The sequence below is a fragment of the Aquarana catesbeiana genome, linkage group LG08 (assembly GCF_042186555.1).
Source record: "Aquarana catesbeiana isolate 2022-GZ linkage group LG08, ASM4218655v1, whole genome shotgun sequence".
Classification (NCBI taxonomy): Eukaryota; Metazoa; Chordata; class Amphibia; order Anura; family Ranidae; genus Aquarana; species Aquarana catesbeiana.
Genome location: NC_133331.1, coordinates 56,872,310 through 56,894,092, shown reverse-complemented (window position 1 = coordinate 56,894,092; position 21,783 = coordinate 56,872,310). Strand labels below are relative to the sequence as shown.

Below are 21,783 nucleotides of genomic sequence, written 5' to 3'. Positions count from 1 at the left end.
CAAGGTCGCAGCAGCCAGCTTCCTGGCCTTCTCCTTAACAACCAGCTAATGTCAAAGACACCAGAGGCTGCTGGCTAAAAAATTTGCATCTGAACCGCAGCTAAAATCGCAGCTGAGCCGCTGCTTAGTAAATTCGCAAGAAAAAACGGAAGGGAAGTTCACACCGTACATGTGTGATATAGGGAGCTCTTAAATCAGAGCTCCACCCCCCCTCCATTGCCAAATTTGGGGGGGGGGTGTATTTGTAGCTGCTGACTTTGATTTTTTACTGAAGAAGCCTGGAGCTCCTCTAAGTAGTTCCAGGTTATTTAGAGGCCATACGCATCTCGTTACCTCACTGTAAGGCTTCAACCCAGGGGCAGACTGACCATTCGGGCACTTGGGCACTGCCCGAGGGCCCCATGCCACTAAGGGGCCCCATCAGGGTTGCCAGCCTCAATAAAACCAGGGACAGTATGTAAAAATCTGTGTTTTTTTTAAAAAATCCCAAGATTGTAGCTGCCCCGCCTCTCCAGTACCTTTATTTGTTGCAACTGACAAATGCCTTCCGCTTGGTTAACGCAGATTGTATGTCTCTAACCTTTTGCATTTTAACTTTGTTTTTTTCAATCACCCAAATGTAACACTGGCAATGTTTCTAACATTGTATGTCATAATGTACTGCTTATAATGTAGGCTCAGTTCATACTTGTGTGACTTGTCATGCTTAAAGTCACATCGATTTTGAAAAGGCACCTGCACTACTTTGATGCAACTTTTGATGCAACTTAATTTCATTGAGTGTAAAGTCGGACTGAAAATTGAATCAAAGTTGCACTGAAAATCGTGCGACTTTAGAGCTGCACTAGTGTGAAAGGAGCCTAAAACAATAAACTAATTGAACTTTAAAACAAAAATACAGTCAGAGATTACATTAACATGCTAAACAAAATATGAGTATTTAGTCTGTGACCACAGATACACTATATACGCTATACTCACACTGCGCACTCTTTTATCAGCTTTCTGTTTAAGCTGCTCCACCTGGTAAAACAAAAAGGCACAGAAATGAGTCACTTTGTATGTACAAAAGTTTTTAAGAATTAAATCTTGATAAGTAGGTCTACTGTGGCTTAGCTGTAAAGCATAAGAGCAAGTTCACACCTTTGCAGTAGGTGTGGTACTTTTTATGAACCTTGTGGTTTTAAGGTGTGTTTAGCACATGTTACCATTGAACTCTATGCACAGTTTGAAAAGAAGTGCATCAAAGATGAAGCACGCAAGGACATATTTATACCACACTGCACCTAAAACACACTGGTGTTAATGGACCCTACAATACATTTTTGTCTGACATCCAGAAGTCAATCTTCTGCAACCTGATCACAGAGTCCTGAGAGAAGCATTCAATGCAGGAACATGGAGAATACACGGCTCTGATATGTCATGCTATGCAGTCTAATTTCTTAGTTACAGTATTTAGCGGTCTTTGAAATTTACTGCTGTAATGTGCAAAATGCAGAACCATTCATACTATTTGCACCAGAGGTGCTTCCTCTTCTTAAAGTGGTTGTAAAAGCCGCTATAGTTTTTTTTTTTTTAGGGGTTCCTAACACATACATTGTACATTCACATCAGTCCCTGCCCTCAAGGACCTTACAATCTAATGTTCCACCCCAGCCACACATTATTAGAATACACCGATATAGCTCTGGCATATTCTGTAGCGCTGTACAGAGAACACTGAACCAGTCACATCAGGTTTCTGCACCAGAAGAGCTTACACTCTAATGTTCCACCACAAGCACACATTATTATTGTTAGAATACAGTTATATATAATGATAATATATAGAAAGAATTAAAAAAAAAAATGTATATAGCTCTGACATATTCTGTAGTGCAGTACAGAGAACACTGCGACTGTCACATCAGTCTCTGCATCAGGAGGAGATTACATTTTAATGTTCCACCACAGCCACACATTATGATTTTTAGAATACATTTATATAGCTCTGACATATACCACAGTGCTGTACAGGGAATACTGAGCAAGTCAAATCAGTCTCTGCACCACAGGAGCTTACACTCTAATGCCCCACCCACAGTCATACGCTATAAATAATAGGCATTTAAATAGAAAGTTAAAAAAACGGAGGTTATTTATTACATTTTCCAAACTCATTTTTAAAACAATGACAGATTCACTTTAAGCTTTATAAAAGGAAGAGATTTTTTTACCAACACATGTAAAAGAATGCACAGATGATTACCTAATGCCAGCAGTAAACAGAGGAGGGACAGATATAATCCGAATGAAATGAATCATCCTGGTATCTTGCTGTGCTAGTGGCACAGAAAAGTTTGTACAAATTACAAATTAGCCCTTACCGTCAAATCGTATGGACGACAGCCATCCTGCAGTGACCACACTACGCCGTCCCCCTTCGGAGAGCCGGACCAGGTAAAGACCTGGCGGAAGTTCCGCCATCGGCTGCCCAGGTCGTAGGGGAAAACAAATTTCTCTCCAGTCTGGTAATACTGTATTCTGTCCTTAGCCTGCACACAAAGTACAACCTGGTCAAAAGATTCCAAATAACTAATAGCTATTGCTTAAAAAGAAAAGATGCTACAAACTCCACTAATAAACTTGTTATGCATGTTGAAAAGGGACGCTTGAAGTCTCCATTGGATGACATGACGACAACACAGGAGCAAATTTGAGAGACAGGGACAAAGCATTGTCACCCTACAACAGGAGATTTTTGAATCAGTACTTTCATGTAATGAAAGCTGCAGATTTTAAAGGTTAGTGCATTTATCCTTTTGACCCCCGATGTTCTGACCTAACCTATCCCAACTCACTCACCCACCACTATAGATGTATACTTACCTCCAGCCGATGACCTTGTGGTGCCTGAGCATTACAGCCCCATACACTTCTGTTGGACCATCTCCGACTTCAGGATACAGCCCTTTAGAAAAGTATTGCAGTAATGCACAGGCTTGGCCAAACACCGGAAACTGTGGCCGTTGGATCGAGGTGAGCATGCATCTTTGGAGGGGGAAGCAGGGATCGTTTGTGCTAAGGGCAAGGGAGAAGGCAGGATAAAAGCACTTTGTTGAAGGCCTCATTCCCATGGGTGTACTACAGCCTATGCCATACGAGGGCTGTGTTTACCTGCACAGGGATGCACTTGTGTTCCATGCATCCTGTGCAGGCAGTCCCATTCATGTGAATTGGGATGCAGCAGATGCAGACACCATCACTGCTCTTAAATGTGACATCTGTGCGGGTGCACAGCCATAAACACAGACGTTCGGGGCCATACACCTGCACAGATGGCAAATTGGAAGCAGGACTGCTCGTAGGGGACCCAAAAAGAAGAGCATCGGGGCTGCTCTATGCAAAAACCATTAAACAGAGCCAGTAATTGTATAACATGTTTATTATTTACAAAAAAAATTTAAATAAAAATTGAACCTTTAGGCTGCATTCACACCTGAGCGTTTTCAGCTCATAAAACGTTCGTAAAATGCCTGAGAAATGCCCAACAAGCAAAATCCCATTCATTTCAATGGCACTGTTGACATTTGAGCATTTTGTCACCTGAAGCAAAAACACCTGAAAAACGCCTTAAGCTCAAAAAAGAACATGAGCTACTTTGGGGCAGATTACAGGCGTTTGTCTGCTTTTTACATTGGTGACCTGTACTAAATCGCGGTACAAATTGCAGCAAAAACACGCAACTTTGAAATGCTCAGGTGTGAACGCAGCCTTAGGCTGCGTTCACATCTAGGCATCCCAGATCACTACAATTCTGCCTGCAATCCTGAATCACTGCAAATCACGGGACACCCTTTAGATCACCGTCACTTCCAATGGCACTCCAATCATGGCGCGATTTTGCTGCAATTGTCATCTTCTGACCTGCAAACAGAATAGTGGTATGCCTGTCACCCAAAAGAAGTACTGTAGTACTGTCTGTGGGAGCCAGAATTATTTTTTGTTTGGTGGAGGATCAAATACTTTTTTTATTCACTGTACTGCAACTCAATTTAGAACATTTGTATCGTGTTTTTTCAGGATTTTTGGTTGATATTCTGTCTCTATCATTTAAAATACACCTATGATAAAAATTATAGAAACTTAATTTTTTTGTAAGTGGGCAAACTTACAAAATCAGCAGGGGATCAAATAATTATCCACTAAAAAAGACTAGTATAGAAAAAAAGAAAGCAACTAAAATAAAGAATTGTGTGTGTGTGTATATATATATATATATATATATATATATATATATATATATATATATATATATATATATATATATATATATATATATATATATATATATATACACACACACACACACACACACACACACACAGTATCTCACAAAAGTTAGTACACCCCTTACATTTTGTAACTATTTTATTATATCTTTTCATGTGACAACACTGAAGAAATGACACTTTGGTACAATGTAAAGTAGTGAGTGTACAGCTTGTATAACAGTGTAAATTTGCTGTCCCCTCAAAATAACTCAACATACAGCCATTAATGTCTAAACTGCTGTCAACAAAAGTGAGTACACCCCTAAGTGAAAATGTCCAAATTGGGCCCAAAGTGTCAATATTTTGTGTGGCCACCATTATTTTCCAGCACTGCCTTAACCCTCTTGGGCATGGAGTTCACCAGAGCTTCACGGGTTGCCACTGGAGTCCTCTTCCACTCCTCCATGATGACATCACAGAGCTGGTGGATGTTAGAGACCTTGCGCTCCTTCGCCCTCCGTTTGAGGAAGCCCCACAGATGCTCAATAGGGTTTAGGTCTGGAGACATGCTTGGCCAGTCCATCACCTTTACCCTCAGCTTCTTTAGCAAGGCAGTGATCGTCTTGGAGGCGTGTTTGGGGCCGTTATGTTGGAATATTGCCGTGTGGCCCAGTCTCCGAAGGGAGGGCATCATGCTCTGCTTCAATATGTCACAGTACATGTTGGCATTCATGGTTCCCTCAATGAACTGTAGCTCCCCAGTGCCGGCAGCACTCATGCAGCCCCAGACCATGACACTCCCACCACCATGCTTGACTGTAGGCAAGACACACTTGTCTTTGTACTCCTTACCTGGTTGCCGCCACACACACTTGACACCATCTGAACCAAATAAGTTTATCTTGGTCTCATCAGACCACAGGACATGGTTCCAGTAATCCATGTCCTTAGTCTGCTTGTCTTCAGCAAACTGTTTGCAGGCTTTCTTGTGCATCATCTTCTGGGACAACAGCCATGCAGATCAATTTGATAAGTGTGCGGCGTATGGTCTGAGCACTGACAGGCTGAGCCCCCCCCCCCTTTCAACCTCTGCAGCAATGCTGGCAGCATTCATACATCTATTTTCCAAAGACAACCTCTGGAAATGACACTGAGCACGTGTATTCAACTTATTTCATCAACAATGGCAAGGCCTGTTCTGATTGGAACCTGTCCTGGTAAACCGCTGTATGGTCTTGACCACCGTGCTGCAGCTCAGTTTCAGGGTCTTGGCAATCTTCTTATAGCCTAGGCTATCTTTATGTAGAGCAACAATTCTTTTTTTTCAGATCCTCAGAGAGTTCTTTGCCATGACGTGCCATGTTGAACTTCCAGTGACCAGTATGAGTGAGAGCAATGACACCAAATTTAACACACCTGCTCCCCATTCACACCTGAGACCTTGTAACACTAACAAGTCACATGACACCGGGGGAGGGAAAATGGATAATTGGGCCCAATTTGGACAGTTTCACTTAGGGGTGTACTCTCTTTTGTTGCCAAAGGTTTAGAAATGAATGGCTGTGTGTTGAGTTATTTTGAGGGGACAGCAAATTTAGACTGTTATACAAGCTGTACACTCACTACTTTACATTGTAGCAAAGTGTCATTTCTTCAGTGTTGTCACATGAAAAGATATAATAAAATATTTACAAAAATGTGAGGGGTGTACTCACTTTTGTGAGATACTGTAATATTATACATATATACACACACATAAATATACCGTACATAATATATAACGTTTATTCAATTTCAGAATCTGGCTAGATTGAATTGCAAACCTCCATAAAGCGGAAGTCTATCAGCATGTTTATCAGCCAAGGTTTCGTACTGCATAATGCCAAGCATGGCTTTGATTTAAGCACTCGGTGAAATAGGAATAAACTATGACAACTGTGATTTTCCTTACAGGTCTCCAAAGCACATTACAGAGGGACAGGAGCCACTTATCACAGGTTTACAGAGGTGGAACGCTGACAACAGACACACACATACCTTCTCTTCTATCCACGCTTCAATGGAGGTTTTATTCCGCAAAATCACTTTCATCTTGAACAGAGGAGAAATAACAAATCAGAACGGCTGGACGCACAGTGTGCATCACAATTTACTGTTCATTATAGCCCAAAAATGTGTTTTGACGGACCGTCAGTCAGCCACACGCACAATGCCCACCCGGCGAGAGCCTAATGCATCCGGGTAGACGTGCGGCTTTGTGCGCGATGCGTACAATCTTCTCAGCATGACTGCTTTCTTTTGTATATTATGTAAGCGGAATTTAGAAGAAAAAAAGAAAACAAATCAGTTGTGCCATAATAAAACCTACAATTACAAATCGAGCCAGTCATAAAACAGCGCCGGGAAGAATGTGTGTGTAATGCAATCTAATGACATGTTTTTGTTCACTATTGTGTGACATGTTTAAATAGCAACAAAGTGGACAACAACGCAGTTGCATCCAGAACAGCAAAACTCAGATGATCTGTTTAATTAAAGATGCGCTGATATTTCCTCCCTCATACACATGCTAATGAAATTTAGACTATAAAACCAGTCTTTTAAGATCCAGTGATGTCATTAAGGTCTCTGTGCTTCTCAATGCAATTCAGGCAGATCATGGCTGGTGGGAGGGGCCCACAGGATACTGTACAGAGCTTCCTAAAAACTTCATAGCACCCTGCCACAGTACTCCTCTCAAGGGCCCTCAGTTTTGATGCAAGCAGTGGGGGCTGGCTCTTGGGAGGAGTTATGCAAATATCAAAATGTCTTGATGGGTGGACGTCAGTCTGGAGGAATGAGCATTCCTAATTGCCCTAGATAACATGCACATGTGACACTGAGCCTCCATGATGGAAAGAACTAAAAATCAAATGAATGATAGGGGCGGTCCAGGGACAGACTGGATGGGGAGGGAAAGGCTAGATGATGGCTGGTGGACATCCAGCTAGGAAATGAGGGCTCTATCTGAATGCCTGCAGCACATTGTGTGAACCTCAGAGTGTGCAGTGAAATCAGAATAAGCAAAATCAGTAAAAACACACAGCAGGGCACAAATGCCTAGTGCATTACCACCACCAATGTTTAGATGCAATAGAAAAAAAACCATACAAAACATAAAGAGGAACAGGCGTTTCAAAATCACAACTTCAGCCATAAGGCAATGTAATTTGACCATGTATGCCAAAGTTGGAAGGCCAACGCATTTCAAGGGACGTACCCCCTTCTTCGCAGCTCAAGAAAAAGGGGGTATGTCCTCCCGAAATGTGTTAGCTTCCAACTTTGGCATACATAGTCAGATGACATTGTCTTATGGCTGGAGTTGTGATTTGATATGCCTCTTCCTCTATGTTTGTGAGTATGTCTTTGTCTTTTGGATAAACATTGGTGGTGGTAATGCATTTGGCATTCGCGCTCTCCTGTGTGTTTTAACAGTTCTCCAAAAGATCTTTGGTCTGAGAAGGGCTGCATTGGATGAAGCATTATGGGTTGTGACACCTTTGGATGTATAACAGTCTGAGTGCTGGGGTGTTTGAACTTTTCTGTGGAAGCAAATTCAGTACAGGAGAGGAGCCTGTACAATTGTGCAAGACTGAAGAAGGGAAAGCTGGAGTTCCGAATTATTTTTCTGCACTTGCAGCAGGTTCAAAGAGGCAAAATATAGGGAAATGTGCATGTATTGCAAAGATGTCAATTGGAGCAGATAAAGGACATATAAAATTAAAAGATAACCAAGATGAAATTTGAATGCATTCAAACAATTATTTCAGGGATATGTAATTAGCGGACCTTCAGCTGTTGCAAAACTACAAGTCCCATCATGCCTCTGCCTCTGGGTGTCATGCTTGTGGCTGTCAGAGTCTTGCTATGCTTCATGGGACTTGTAGTTCTACAACAGCTGGAGGTCCGCTAATTGCATATCCCTGAATTATTTGAAGTAGGCATGAACGGATTTTGGTATTGGTGCCGATACCAAGTAATTGCATAAGTACTCATGCAAAGGCTCCGATACCCCATACCTTTGCAGTGCGATTTGAGCCCATACAAAATGAATGGGCTTAGATCGTACGGCAAAGAATCGCATTTGAACAGGAATGCAGTGCAATTCCTGTCCGAAATATATGTGGCTACCTGCACTGCTCATGTGTGAACCCAGGCTTGTCACAGTGATTTGAGCCTGTGTTTACACAGGAACGGGTAGGGAAACCGCACACAATTCAGACAGGAATCGCATCACATTCCTGTTCAAATTGCATGAGATTCTTTGCAGTGCGATCTGAGACCATTCATTTTGTATGGGCTCAAATCGCACCACAAAAGTAATGGTACACCGCATCGGTGAGTACTTGACTGAAAGTATCAGTAGTCGCCAGTAAAAAAACGGCATCAGTACATCCCTAATATAAAAGAATAAAAATATTTTCTTTCACCAAATTTACCTTCAAAATGAACAGATGCCTGAGGTGCACACAGCTACAAATCATTTTGCTTCACCTTATGCCACTTTAAAAGATCTAGTGCAAAAAAACATCTACCCAAAATGTGTTAATTTGCATGATGCATAGATGATTACTGAGAAAACTAGCAGACATGCAATCCCTAAGTACCTACCCCCCAGGACCTACCTGGATGCAAAAGAGCATCCCAACCGCAATGGTAGTACCGAGCGCCAGTCCTAAGGCAAAGAGTGTCACTGCAAAGGCAGAAATACCAAAAGGTACGATGGGAGCCGGCTCCCGCCGCGAAACACTCATATCGATCTTTACAGAGTTCCAACCGAATGATATCTGGGGAAAAAAAAAGGATAAATGCACTTTAAAAACAGACCACATTCGTCTTTTTGCCCCCTTCCCTGGACCTAACCTCACCCACCACAGATGCAAACTTACGTAATCTGATAGCCAATGGTTCTGATGTTTGCTTATATCAAGCAGTGAAAGTCTTCAATGTCCTGGCAGCGCCTACTCATTACAGACCCATAGACTTCTACAGAACCATCTTCAGCCTCGAGACACAGCCCCATAGAAGTTCATGCTGAACAAATATGTGGGTGTGGCCAGGACAGTGAAGACTTGCAAAGTGAACAAGCAGTAGAACCATGTCTGTCGGATGGAGGTAATTAGGTGTCTGTGAAGGGGGAGTGGGAGGGGAAAAAAAAAAAAAGCATTTTATTTTAAAGTGCATTTCTACATTAAAATGCCAAACAGAAAAGTGATTTATGGCCTATAATTAACACAGCAAGTATTCCTACAATGATATTAAAGCTGAGTTCCAGGCAAATATCTAAATGCATATAATGTATAGGAGCCGATTTATCTGCTAACGGATTGGTATTTCTGTCCTTCCAGTCTTGAGAATTACAAGGCTCCGTCATAAAGCACAGCCCTGTCCAGTGGGCAGTATACCCCATTTTTCTCTAAGCAACACTTACCGGTATCTTCCCTCCCCAAACCTTTGACTGGACAGTAAAAGGAGAAGCAGCAGACTGCTAAGCTCATCTCTGTCACTCTGCTCTCTCCTCCTATTAGCTCATCCCTTGTTACCACATAAATGCTGCAGCACAAGTGTCTGACTCCTTGAATTGCATTCCCCTCTCCTAGTTTGAGCTCTGCTGTACCAGGACTGCAAGAGGCTGATACCTGCTATACATGCTATAAGTAGTTGACCCTTTGGAATACTGGAGATCCCCTAGAGACCACTGTGACACCATTATGTTTGGAGGGATGGCTGCAAGCACAGAGGTTGGTGATGCAGCACCTCCTACACGACTGAGCAAGAATTTCCTTGGTGTTAGGGGAGCACTTTTTTTTTTTAAACGAGTGTCTGTTATTTTGATTGTAAAGGTTTGTTTTCTTTTTTTTTTTTTTTAATAACTAGCATGCCTATACTTACCTGCTCTGTGCAAGGGTTTTGGCCCCTATCCTCCTTTTCTGGGGTCCCTTGCCAGCGATCCTGGCTTCTCCTCACCGAGTGCCCCCATTTAGATCTGCATTCCATGGGGGCACTTGTGTGGGTGCGCTCCCGAGTCCTGCTGCGTCCATTGACACAGACAGCAGGACTCGGCCCCGCCCCCTGTGTCCCTGGATTTGATTGACAGCAGCAGGAGCCTATGGCTCCTGCTGCTATCAGTCTATCCAATGAAGACCCAAGACAGCGGCTGGAGCTGCTCTGCTCATCCTCGACGCTGGAACGATCGCGCTCAGGTAAGAAAAAGAGGGGCTCTGGGGGGCAGCTGCTCCACAGAAGGCTTTTCACCTTAATGAAGAAAAGGTGAAAAACTGAGGGTTTACAACTCTTTTAAAGCTTAAGCCATGTTGGCTTCATCTTCTCTGGGTTTTCCCTCCCCTATCTGACACAAGCATTGTGCAGCAGTGCTACAGGGGTTCTGGGGGGGCACCCCCGAGGAAAAAGGACATGCTATAGAGGGTGTGGACATGCTACAGGGGTGCTTTTACACTGAGGGCATGTTATAGGGGTGCTTGCAGAATGAAGACATGCTTCAGCAGTTCTTGGCAACAGAGGACATGCTACAGAGGTGCTTGGTGACTGAGGAAATGCCATAGTGGTTCCTTCAGGCCAAGGACATACTACAGGGGACACATTACATGAGATTAATAAAGATCACTGCTGTTACAGATCAATGGTCACACATTTGTCCTCTCTATAGTGCCCGTAAAATTGCTGTCCCCACATTTGATCTTCCTCTCAGGTCAGTCTTACCCGGTTGTAGAGCTGAGTGTACATAGTCATGACGAAGATGTAAGAAGCATGAATACAGCCCAAAGGGGCCAGGATCAGGAACAGGGTGAACGACGAGTGATTGCGATGGCCACAACAGTTATTGATCCAGGGACAATGATGATCCATCTTCATCACACACCTGTGATACAAAACACAACAAAAAGATCACAGCATAGCCTTCAAGTACCGTGCATCGTCATAAATCTCCCTGTGAGTGGGCATTCTGGACACAACTCTATCTATTCAAAGGTTTTCTTTGTCAGACGTTAACAAAGTGCTCTACAGCGGTCAATCCCGTGCTACAATTTGAAGCGTGGAGTAGACCTTTTTAGAAAGGCAAGATTCAATCGATTGCCCTCTTGAGGCCTCACATGCCACCTCACCAAGGCAAGTTTCTACCATTAATGAACCCTAAAGCTGAACTCCAGGCATACAACAAAGTATGCAGATTAGAATTTATAGGTAAGCTGTTTTACTTGCTAAAAGATTAGCATTTTCCCATTAAATTCTGAAATTTACACAGCTCTGCCACACACCACCTGTCTGGCAGGGCAGGACACCTGATTTTTCTCTGCAGCACTTACATGTCTTGTCCTTCCCATAGCCTGTGACCGGACAGTGAAATCTCTGTCCCACAAGGGTTGATTTACTAAAACTGGAGAGTGCAAAATCTGGTGCAGGTCTGCATAGAAACCAATCAGCTTCCAACTTCAGCTTGTTCAATTAAGCTTTGACAAAACCTGGAAGCCAATTGGTTTCTAAGCAGAGCTGCACCAGATTTTGCATTCTCCAGTTTTAGTAAATCAACCCCACTTTTCTCTCCTCCTATCAGCATGTGTTTTTTTTTTTTTTTTTAGCACATGTGTCAAAGCAGCCGATTGGCTTTTCGTGCTGCTTCTCCCTATCCCAGTATGAGCTCTGCAGGAAGTTCACACTGCAGAAAGCTGAAACCAAGCCTAATCCATTTGATTACACTGGTTGTTTTTAAAAATTGAAGTAATGACTTTGGGGAATTTGAGTTTTTTCCTTTCTGCATACCTGTTACATTTTCGGCAGTGATGGGAGCGTGGTGCTTTGTATCCCTCGCACACCTTGCAATACTGGAGAAAGTTGCAGTCCTCAGGTCTTTCCTTCAGACAGACAGCAAGACAAGCAGACACTTTAATTTGTTTTTGTTTTTTTTAAACAGACATACGTGACAGAAAAAAAAAAAAAAGAAAAAAAACTGGCACACATAATAGGCTCATGAAGGCTCAGCATTACATCTGGGTGTTACTCAAGTCAGTCTGCCCACTCCTCCAGATATTTGGATATTTGTAGAACTCCTGCCAAGAGCCTGCCCCACTTACATCATGGCAGAGGGACAGATGTGGCAATATGAACACGCTTTACAAAAATTATTTGAAAATTATGAAAATATATAATTCCCCCCCCCCCCCCCCCCCTATAATGAGCTTATCTCGGCCTGTGTGTTCTAGCATGGTGTGTCTTAAGAAATCCTGCTTGCTGCACTCAGTGTGTTTTAATGTATGACATAACCAGACACACACTCAGAAAATACAAATAAATACATATAAAGCAAAACTTTACCCATAACAACTTGATAAAAAATAATGTTCTTTAGCAAGGAACATACATTCCATATTAATAATTATGCTACAAAAATTAGTGTGTGCTGTAAATTGCCTCCAGTATTGCTCGTTTCTTTTGGCAGGAGGCTGCCATTTTGCTGAAGCTCAGAAAATCTTTAGGCTGTCAGCTGATCGACCTCTAGTGGCTGTGATTTTCATCAATGCCAAAAATAGAGGAGTAACGCTCTACTAGCGTTTTTTTCTGTCATTTTTTTAAAGCATTTTTGCAGCTTATTACAAGCATTGTTAAAGCATATTACAAGCGTTTTACAGCTTCAGGTGTTTTTGTTTAGCCAATAGAAAGCACTAGGTGGAGGAGAGGAAAATACGGGTGGAGAGCTGCTATTTGAGCAGAAAATGCTTCCAAAACGCTCAAGTCAAAGCATTTTTATTGAAGTCTATTGGGCCAAAACGCTTGTAATCTGCCAAAAAGAAGCTCATGTACTTTTTTTGATTGACAGGCATTTTGCTTCAGATGACAAAACGTCATATATGAACATGGGCCATTCAAATGAATGGGATTTTTGCTTGTTGAGCATTTTAGAGCTACAAGCTTCAAACAGAAAATCACTCAGTTGTGAACAGGGCCTTACTAAGCATGTGCAGAGCGAGGTGAGAACATGTATTACTGGATTTTAAATATAGGCACTTCATTTTAATGTTTTACATAGCTATATCTGCAAAAGGGGCCAGCATGAAGGGATCTTCATTTTCTGACTAAAGTTCCACTATAAAACAAACACGCTTAAAAGCAACTCTGTCATGTTTTTTAGAAAATAAAGGGGTTGTAAAACCTAAACAATATTTGCCTTAAAGCGGAGTTCCACCAACTTTTGAGAGGTGGTCTTAAACAAAAGACCACCCTCGTTTTTGGATATTAAAAATGTATATATTTTTTCCTTCCTACCTTTTTATGAAGTACATAGGCGTACTTCCGATCCAACCGGGTCACGGCGCAGGACGTCATATCCTTTTGTGTGGTGAGCCCCCCCGCTGTCTTCTGGGACCTGTGTGTGTCCCGGAAGAAAGCAGGCCAGTCACAAAGCGCTGGGCGACTCGCGCATGCGCAGCAGGAAACGGGCAGTGAAGCCACACGGCTCCACTGCCGGTTTCCCTTAGTTAGAATGGCAGCGCCTGCACCCGATCCGATAGACGGATCGGCCTGGGGGGGGGCTGACATCGCGGGCTCCCTGGACAGGTAAGTGTCCTTATTAAAAAAGTCAGCAGCTACAGTGTTTGCAGCTGCTGACTTTTTAAAAAAGGTTTTATGCGGGTGGAACACCAATTTAATGAATTCCGTGCATTAGGGTAAAAAGTGTTTATGTGTATAGCCCCCTCTTATACTTACTAGAGGCTGATCTCGATCCAGTGCTGCACCCATCTGTAGCTCTCTTCTCTCTGCCACCACAGGCCTTGCTGGGAGCAGCATGGTCCAATGGCTCTCAGTCAAAACCTAACAAGGAAGCGGGACCCAGCCTCGCTGTCTGTGTGTCTATAGGTGTAGACAGCGCAGCTTGGGATCCAGCCAAGCCAGCAAGTGTGCCACAATAGGAACCGGTTTCCTATGGTGGCACACCGAGAAGAGGGGGAGCCATGAGCACCAGCAGGGGACCCCAGAAGATGGGGTATGAGGCTGCTCTGTATACCACTGCACAGAGCAGGTAAGTATATTGTATTTTTTTAAAAGAAAAAGAAACATTTACTTTTATAAATGTTTTAAATACAACGCCTGCAAAAGGAAGACTTTTTATAATCTTCGCTGTTCATTCCTTCAGTCTTCGCTTTGTTCAAGGCCAGGGATAAGCTCAGGTGTATTTGGACATGAGTCCACACAAGCTATCTTGCCGGGAATCCGTTAAAGCAGACAGCCAATCATAGGCAGCCAGGGCATTCCCTGTCCTGTAGCTGCATGAATACAGGCCCCTTGCATACGTGTGGCTGCGGGGGCAGGGAATACCACTGTTGCCTATAATTGGCTGTCCGCTTTGACAGCTTCCCAGTGGGATAGTTTGGGTTAAAACTTAAAGCTGAACTCCAGGCAATATATTTTTTTGTTCCCATGCAGTGGGGCTGTGTCCACACTGTATGGGTTACCTGCTTGTTTTTGTCCAGGAGAAAGGAGAGCCGAGCTATACCCGCCTAATCCTCCAATTTTCCCAGCACAAGACCGGTTCCTGTGGCTCCTGCCAACCAAACCCCCCCCCGCCCGCGCGGTGGAATGTTCCTGACGTCATCATCACTCCTATAGACCAGCTCTGGACGTGAAGATGTCAGGAACAGTCCACGGTTAGATGGGGGGGGGGGCTGTTTTCCGGAGGATCGGGTGAGTATAGGCTCTGTGTTCACACCTAGACAAAAGGAACAGTTAACCCCTGCAGTGCGGGCACAGCCCCACGGCATGATCAAAAAATTTGACCAGAGTTGGGCTTTAAGGCTGCCTGAAGAACGAAGCCGTAGCTCTGCAATTGAGTGAAAACTGGAGGACCCAAGAGTGTTGCTATTAATGGTCATCTTTTGCAGGTGGTGTTTTACATAGTTGATTTAAAATAATATAACAAAATTATGTAGGCTGCCAGTATTGGCCTCTCCCTCTGGGAATGCTGATTTATTTGAGAGGGGTGGCAAGTGAAGCAACATCCTCTATGCACAATATGTGTGATAAAGTGCCCAGATCACTTCTACCTTAAAGAGAAGGCCTGCTGTTAAACTTTAGGACAAGCTCATGGCTACTATTGCAGCGTCCTTGGCAGTAAAAGGATTAAAGTACTAAAAAATGGCAAAACATTTTTCATTTTGGGTAGAAGGGAGGGTTATAACCCCTGCCAGGTTTTTTTTGCCATCTGTGTTCCATTGGGGCGATTCCCCTTCACTTCCTGTCCCATAGCCACAACAGGAAGTAAGAGGAAATCCCTTCAAAGTGAGGGATTCTCAGGAAGTCACCAAAACTGGTTTCCCCAATGGAAGACTTCTACTCTATTCCTGTTCTGGTGACAACTCAAAATGTGCCATTCTCTTTCAATTTTGGCAATGATCAGAATCAGGATAAATAAATAGAGAGGTTGAATCTCCCCAACAGGGATAAAGACAACAATCTGTTGCAGAAAGGAATTCTTATCCTGTTCCACCCTATCCAAACATTGAAAAAAAAATGTTTTGCCTTTAGCTATACTTTAAAATTCAAAAAAGTAAACCAACACCCTGAATCCTCCCAACTGCCCCCCCACACACTGTACTTACCTCAGTGAGTGACAAGCTGTCAGTACCCACGCAGCCAGCGTATTGGTCCAAGGATCTGAAATCGCTCTTCTTCCCCTTCTTTTTGCTGGGCTTCCAGGATGGATCATAGCGACTCTGATCAGTCAGCACCAGCACAGAGAATCACTCAGATCCATCCTGGAAGCCCTTCGGAAATAAGGGGGAGAAGAGTGGGGGATTTAAAATCTCCAGACCCCTAAACCGGCTGTGCAGGCACTGATAACTCACACAGGCAAGTACAGTGGGGACTGGGGGGCAGGGTTGGGGGTTTTGAGGACGTTGAATGTTTTTTTTTTATGAAGAGGTGAACTAACCCCTTAGACTAGAGCAACAGGTTCACTAGTATGCCCCCTCCCAATTTTCATACCAACGTTTCCTTGAATTAAGCACCATTTTGTGCTGCCCCTGGGAGGAACGAGAGGAAACCCTGGTGTAAGTTTATATAAGACTGACAGCTCATTCCAAGTCCTTGCCATGTGACAGTGCTAGGCCAATCACCAAACAACATCAGTATCTCATGAAGCGAGTCACATTCTCCACCTTACCCCTAAAGTACTGGGGTGCAGCAGAGGGATGGAAAGGCAGATACTTCTGAGGATAAGGGGGCAAAACCTGTTGCTTTGCCTTGCAGGCATTCACATTAAAGGAATTCTATACAGAAATAAAAATGGAGGTTGCAATTGCTGACATTTAATTTGTGCAAATCATAGTTGCCTGGCGGTCATGCTGATCCTCTCACTGCAATACTTTGAATCCATAACACAGAACAAAGACGCTGATAAGGACTTCTGACTTTCCTGCGAAAAGGATTTATGTAGACTGTAGGATCCATGGTTTGAAGATCCTCCGATCCACTATGACATAGAAGAAGAAGAAAGAAGCTTGCTGTGCTTACCGGTTTCCATCCCAGAGGAACAAACCCAGGTCCAATGAACATTGCATTGAAATAATTGTACAGAATCATAACAGTCCAGTTAATAAGCGTCAAGAAGTTAAGGCTTCCCCCTGGGGTATCGAGGGGCCAGTACCACAGGATGGAGTCTAAGACTGCCACAATGGAGCAGATGATGATGACTCCCAGGGCGATGATGGGGCCCCAGTGGCAGAGCCTCCGCAGTTCCCGCAGGTTTTCAAAACTAATAAAAAAGTCCAGGGCAGCCATGTTTCCTAGACTGGCGGCTTTTACTGCGAGAGCTGCGGCCTCCTTTCTGACTCCCTGAGGTGCAAACTTTGACCTTCCATACCTCCAGGTGAGAGGATCGCACCTGCAAAAGAAAATTACAGTTACTAGAACAGGGCCAGATATCCAAAGGACAGCCTATGGTACATGAGCTTTTTTAATTTATTTATAGAGGAGAGCCCCCAATGATTTATAATATGTGAAGAGCGCCTTTTGTTTTGTGCATGCAGTGTTTGTATCCATGTCATTTTTGAGTCTTCAGCAAAAAGAAAGTAAAACGACTTTTTTTTTTTTTTTTTCCCCAGTGAAAGTAGAACTATAGGCAAAACGTATATTTAATTTTGGCTAGAGTAAGGGAGGGTTATATCCCCCCGTCAGTTTCTTTTCTGCCATCGGTGTCCCATTATAGAGATTTACCTTCACTTCCTGTCCTAAGGCCAAAACAGGAAGTGAGAGGAAATCCCTGCAAATTAAGGCAATTCCTTGGGGATCCCCAGGTCACCAGAACTAGTGTCTCCATTGAAAGATTTACCCTCTATTACTTTTCTGGGGACAACCCAAAATTTAGGATTTTCTTTAATTTTCACTTTCGTAATGGTAAACAGGACAAATAGAGAGGATGAATCTCCCCCAACGGGACACAGACAGAAACGAAGACCTGACAGGGGTTCTAATCCCTCTCAAAGAAAAAAAAAATGTTGCCTTTAGTTATTCTGTACTTTAAAAGTATAACTAAAGGTAAAACTTTTTTTTTTTATTTTAGTTTTGGATAGAGGGGAAAGGGTTTAGAATCCCTGTCAGGTCTTTATTGCTATCTGTGTCCCTGTTAGGGAGATTCATCCTCTCTATTTGTCCCGTTTACCGTAAAAGAACATCCAAAAACTCTAGGTTCTCCCAGAGCACTAAAAAGGGATAATTCTTCGAATGGGGATACTAGTTTTGGTGACAACCAGGTATTCCCTCATTGTGGAGGGATTTCCTCTTGCTTCCTATTTTGGTTATGGGACAGAAAGGAAGGGAAAACTCCCCAATAGGGCACAGGTGGCAAAAAAAAAAAAAAAAAAAAAAAAAAAAAGAGTTTAGTTCCACTTTAAGCAACCTAGCTGTCACATTTGGAACTCTGCTCAAAGCTGGAGACCGAGCTCCCACAATCCTCAGGTGAGGGGTGCAGGCTTCCAAAAAGTCCATCAATCTGGAACATTTCCTGTTTCAGCTTTCTATAGAGAACAATAAAACTGTTATATAAACAATCATATTAATTATAGCTGATCCCCAATATCTGCCCGCATGTAGCATACATATCACCTTCTTATCTCGTGCCCTATGATCCATGCTTATCACCTGCATTCCTCAGAAATCATTGCTTAACCACTTCAGCCCCGGAAGATTTGGCTGCTCAATGACCAGGCCGTTTTTTTGCGATACGGCACTGCGTCGCTTTAACTGACAATTGCGCAGTCGCGCGACGCTGTACCCTAACAAAATGTATGTCCTTTTTTTTCCCCCACAAATAGAGCTTTCTTTTGGTGGTCTTTGATCACCTCTGCTGTTTTTTTTTTTTTCGCTATAAACAAAAGAAGGAGTGACAATTTTGAAAAAAAAACAAAACAAAAAAAACACAATATTTTTTACTTTTTGCTATAACAAATATCCCAAATTAAAAAAAAAAAAAAATCCTCAGTTTAGGCTGCTATATATTCTTTTTTTTTTTTTAAACCAAAAATATGTAGGAAAAAAGAGTGGAGAGGGATTAGAACAGTTTTTATTGCGGTCTGTGCCGAGACTCACCCTCTCTAATTGTTCCGTTAACCTTTCTCATTGAAAGTAAAAGAAAATCCCAAATTTCGGGTTCACCTCAGAACAGTAATAAAAGGGAAATCTTCCAATGGGGACACTAGTTCTGGTCACCCTGGTGACATGCTTGGTTTCCACCCACTTTGGGGGGGATTTCTTCTCACTTCCTGTTTTACATGATCTTAAAAATGGCTGATGGATCGGAACTCTCTATAGAGAGAACATATACCTGTATATCTAGTTTAGGGGAAAGAGAAGAAATTTGGCAACATCCCAGTTTATATGACGGAATAAATTACACCCAAATACAAAATTAAAGAACACCTCCATTACATGTCTGAGATATTTCCAGCCTAGCTCAGACTCCAAGAAACGAAACACAACATGACATGTACAGAAACCGTCCATAGCAATCACAGTGTAGGTGCAGATTTTCTGGTTCAGGATTTATGATGGAATTATTGTGTTGTCTCTATAAATACAAAACCAGCGCAGCCAGTGTCCTGTGATGGGGCTTCACAGACCGGAGTTCTTACAATACTCCAATGTGTACACTAAATACAGGATGTGATCACTAGAATACCCTGGGAGGGCAGCACAGGGGTCACCTGAGCACCAAAGACATTCAGAGTAAGGAAAATCCATCTCCATACTTCAGCGTGATTTCAGAGCCGCAGATCGGTGCAATTTGGACCTCCGATTTTATTAAGGCTTGCGACTTCTGTTGACAGAAGTCAAGGCAAGTCGCAATGAAATCACAAAAAAAAAAAAAAAAAAAAAAAGTATTGGTTCTAGTATTGGAGCATTTGCACAAGTAAAAGTATGAAAGGAGTACTCTCCTCCTCCCTTCATACATACATTATGTCTCCAATACACCTCCTAATAACCCCCCCCCCCCATAAACTTCACTCTGATACCCCTCCTATTGCCAAATATTACCCCACCCTAAAAACACATTGCTTTAATAACCCTCCTACCACCCCCCCCCATACCGCCATACCACTCTATCCACCCTTCCTAACATTGTAATAATAACTGCCCCTCTTCCCACCATAACCCCAATATCTCTCCCAATCCCCACAACATCCCTCCTGCGGCCCCCACAATCCCCCATCCTCACACCATTTTTTTTTTAATCAAATTTTATTTAGGGATTTTTTTTCTTTACAAGTACAAAATAACAGAGGCACACTATCACACAGAAAATAACTAAAAATAGAAAAATGTTAACAAAATAACAAAAGAATAAATAAATAAATTACAGCACTAAGTGCCGGTTCACACAGAGGGAGCGACTTGTCAGGTGACCTAGCCGCCTGACAAGTCGCCTCCCGTTCTGTACAATGGAACCGTTCTAATAGGAGCGACGCAAGTCGCTCCGACTTAGAAAAAGGTTCCTGTACTACTTTGGGGGCGACTTGGGGCGACTTGCATAGACTTCTATACAGAAGTCGTTTTGCAAGTCACCGTGGGAGTCGTGTGCGGCCTCGGTGAGGCGACCTGCAAGTCGTGCCGCCCTTGTGTGAACCAGGGCTAAGCCCACAAGTTACAACTGAATAAACATATCAATGTGGCACCTCTAACATACTTGGCAAACTAATAAATATCCCACAAGTAACAATGAGAGCAACTTTCTCAACAAAAGAGTAACAGACAGGCCCATTGCGTCCATCCAACTAGACCATATTGCAGCAAACTTATGTAGAGCATTGTGAGAGAGGTACTTATGTTTCTCAAACAGAACATATTTATTCACTTCGGATTTCCACTCATCTACTGATGGCGGAGTAGTGGATACCCATCGTGAAGCAATTTGTTTTCGTGCAATAAAAAAAGTTCTTAAAACTGCAACAATTAACTTTGGAGTCCAATGTATTGGAATCAACATATCCCAGGATACATAAAATAGGGTCATGTGTTAGGGAAATACCATATGAATCATTTAAAGTTTAGATAACCCCCTGCCAGTAACACCTAAGCTTTGGGCATCTCCAGGGCAGTTAACACCAGATGCAGTTCCATTTTTTTCTGCACCAGAAACTGACTGGAACTGACTGCACTGGTGTGAACTAGAGCCATTGGAATACATGGAAAACACTGTGCATGCATTTTTAGTGCAGAAAAAAAGCACACAGTACCCCATCTGGTGTGAACTGGCCCTAAATGTATAAAGGCCCGTACACACAATCAGAAAATCAGAAGTAAAATTTCGTCCGATGAATGATCTGCCAATTTTTGGATCGTTAGTACGATGCATTCCAAATTTTCGGACGACAAAAGCTGGATGTGTAGGCTATAAAATTTTAATCAGATGTGAACACAACGTCTGATTTTCGTTTAATTAGAACAGTTTTCGTCCAAAAAAAAAATCGTAAGAGTAAGACTACGCATGGTCAGAAACAAAAGAATGCATACAAAACTATTCAATACATTACATCACTTCTGAAATTGAATTTGGTCAGGCTAGAATTTTCGTATGCTGAGTAATCTCTTCACTTTCGACATGAGACTAGCATGCAACAAAGTTGTCTGATAATCTGATAATCTGATTGTGTGTACCCGGCTTAAAGCAGAGTTCCACCCAGAAATATGGAACTACCACTGATTCGGTTCCTCCCCCCCTCTGGTGTCACATTTGGCACCTTTCCGGGGGGAGCAGATACTCGTCTAATCCAGGTATTTGCTCCCACTTCTGGTGAAAGAGCCATGTCTGGCCCCTCCTCCGTCTTCTGGGAGACACACAGGTCCCAGAAGACAGCAGGGACCATTCAGAATGCACATCGCTACTCACGCATGAGCAATAGGAAACAGGCTGTGAAGACGCAAGGCTTCACTTCCCAATTCCCTTACTGAAGATGCCGGCACTTCCACCCAGGACCCGAGGGAC

At 42.9% G+C, this 21,783-nt stretch overlaps 1 protein-coding gene across 3 annotated transcripts in view; it reads right to left on the bottom strand.

The window, feature by feature from the left end:
* The window catches only part of ZDHHC6 (zDHHC palmitoyltransferase 6), a 38,096-nt gene that overhangs the window by 14,660 nt on the left and 1,653 nt on the right, over positions 1-21,783 (bottom strand). For all 3 annotated transcript variants that reach the window (XM_073595885.1, XM_073595882.1, XM_073595884.1), the window contains exons 2-8: positions 16,818-17,187; positions 12,075-12,166; positions 11,016-11,175; positions 8,921-9,082; positions 6,294-6,347; positions 2,370-2,537; positions 982-1,023 (exon numbers count right to left, since the gene is read on the bottom strand). In XM_073595885.1, coding sequence (XP_073451986.1) covers positions 982-1,023; positions 2,370-2,537; positions 6,294-6,347; positions 8,921-9,082; positions 11,016-11,175; positions 12,075-12,166; positions 16,818-17,084 — 945 coding nt within the window. In that variant the 5' untranslated portion in view covers positions 17,085-17,187. The remainder of the gene's footprint in view (positions 1-981; positions 1,024-2,369; positions 2,538-6,293; positions 6,348-8,920; positions 9,083-11,015; positions 11,176-12,074; positions 12,167-16,817; positions 17,188-21,783) is intronic.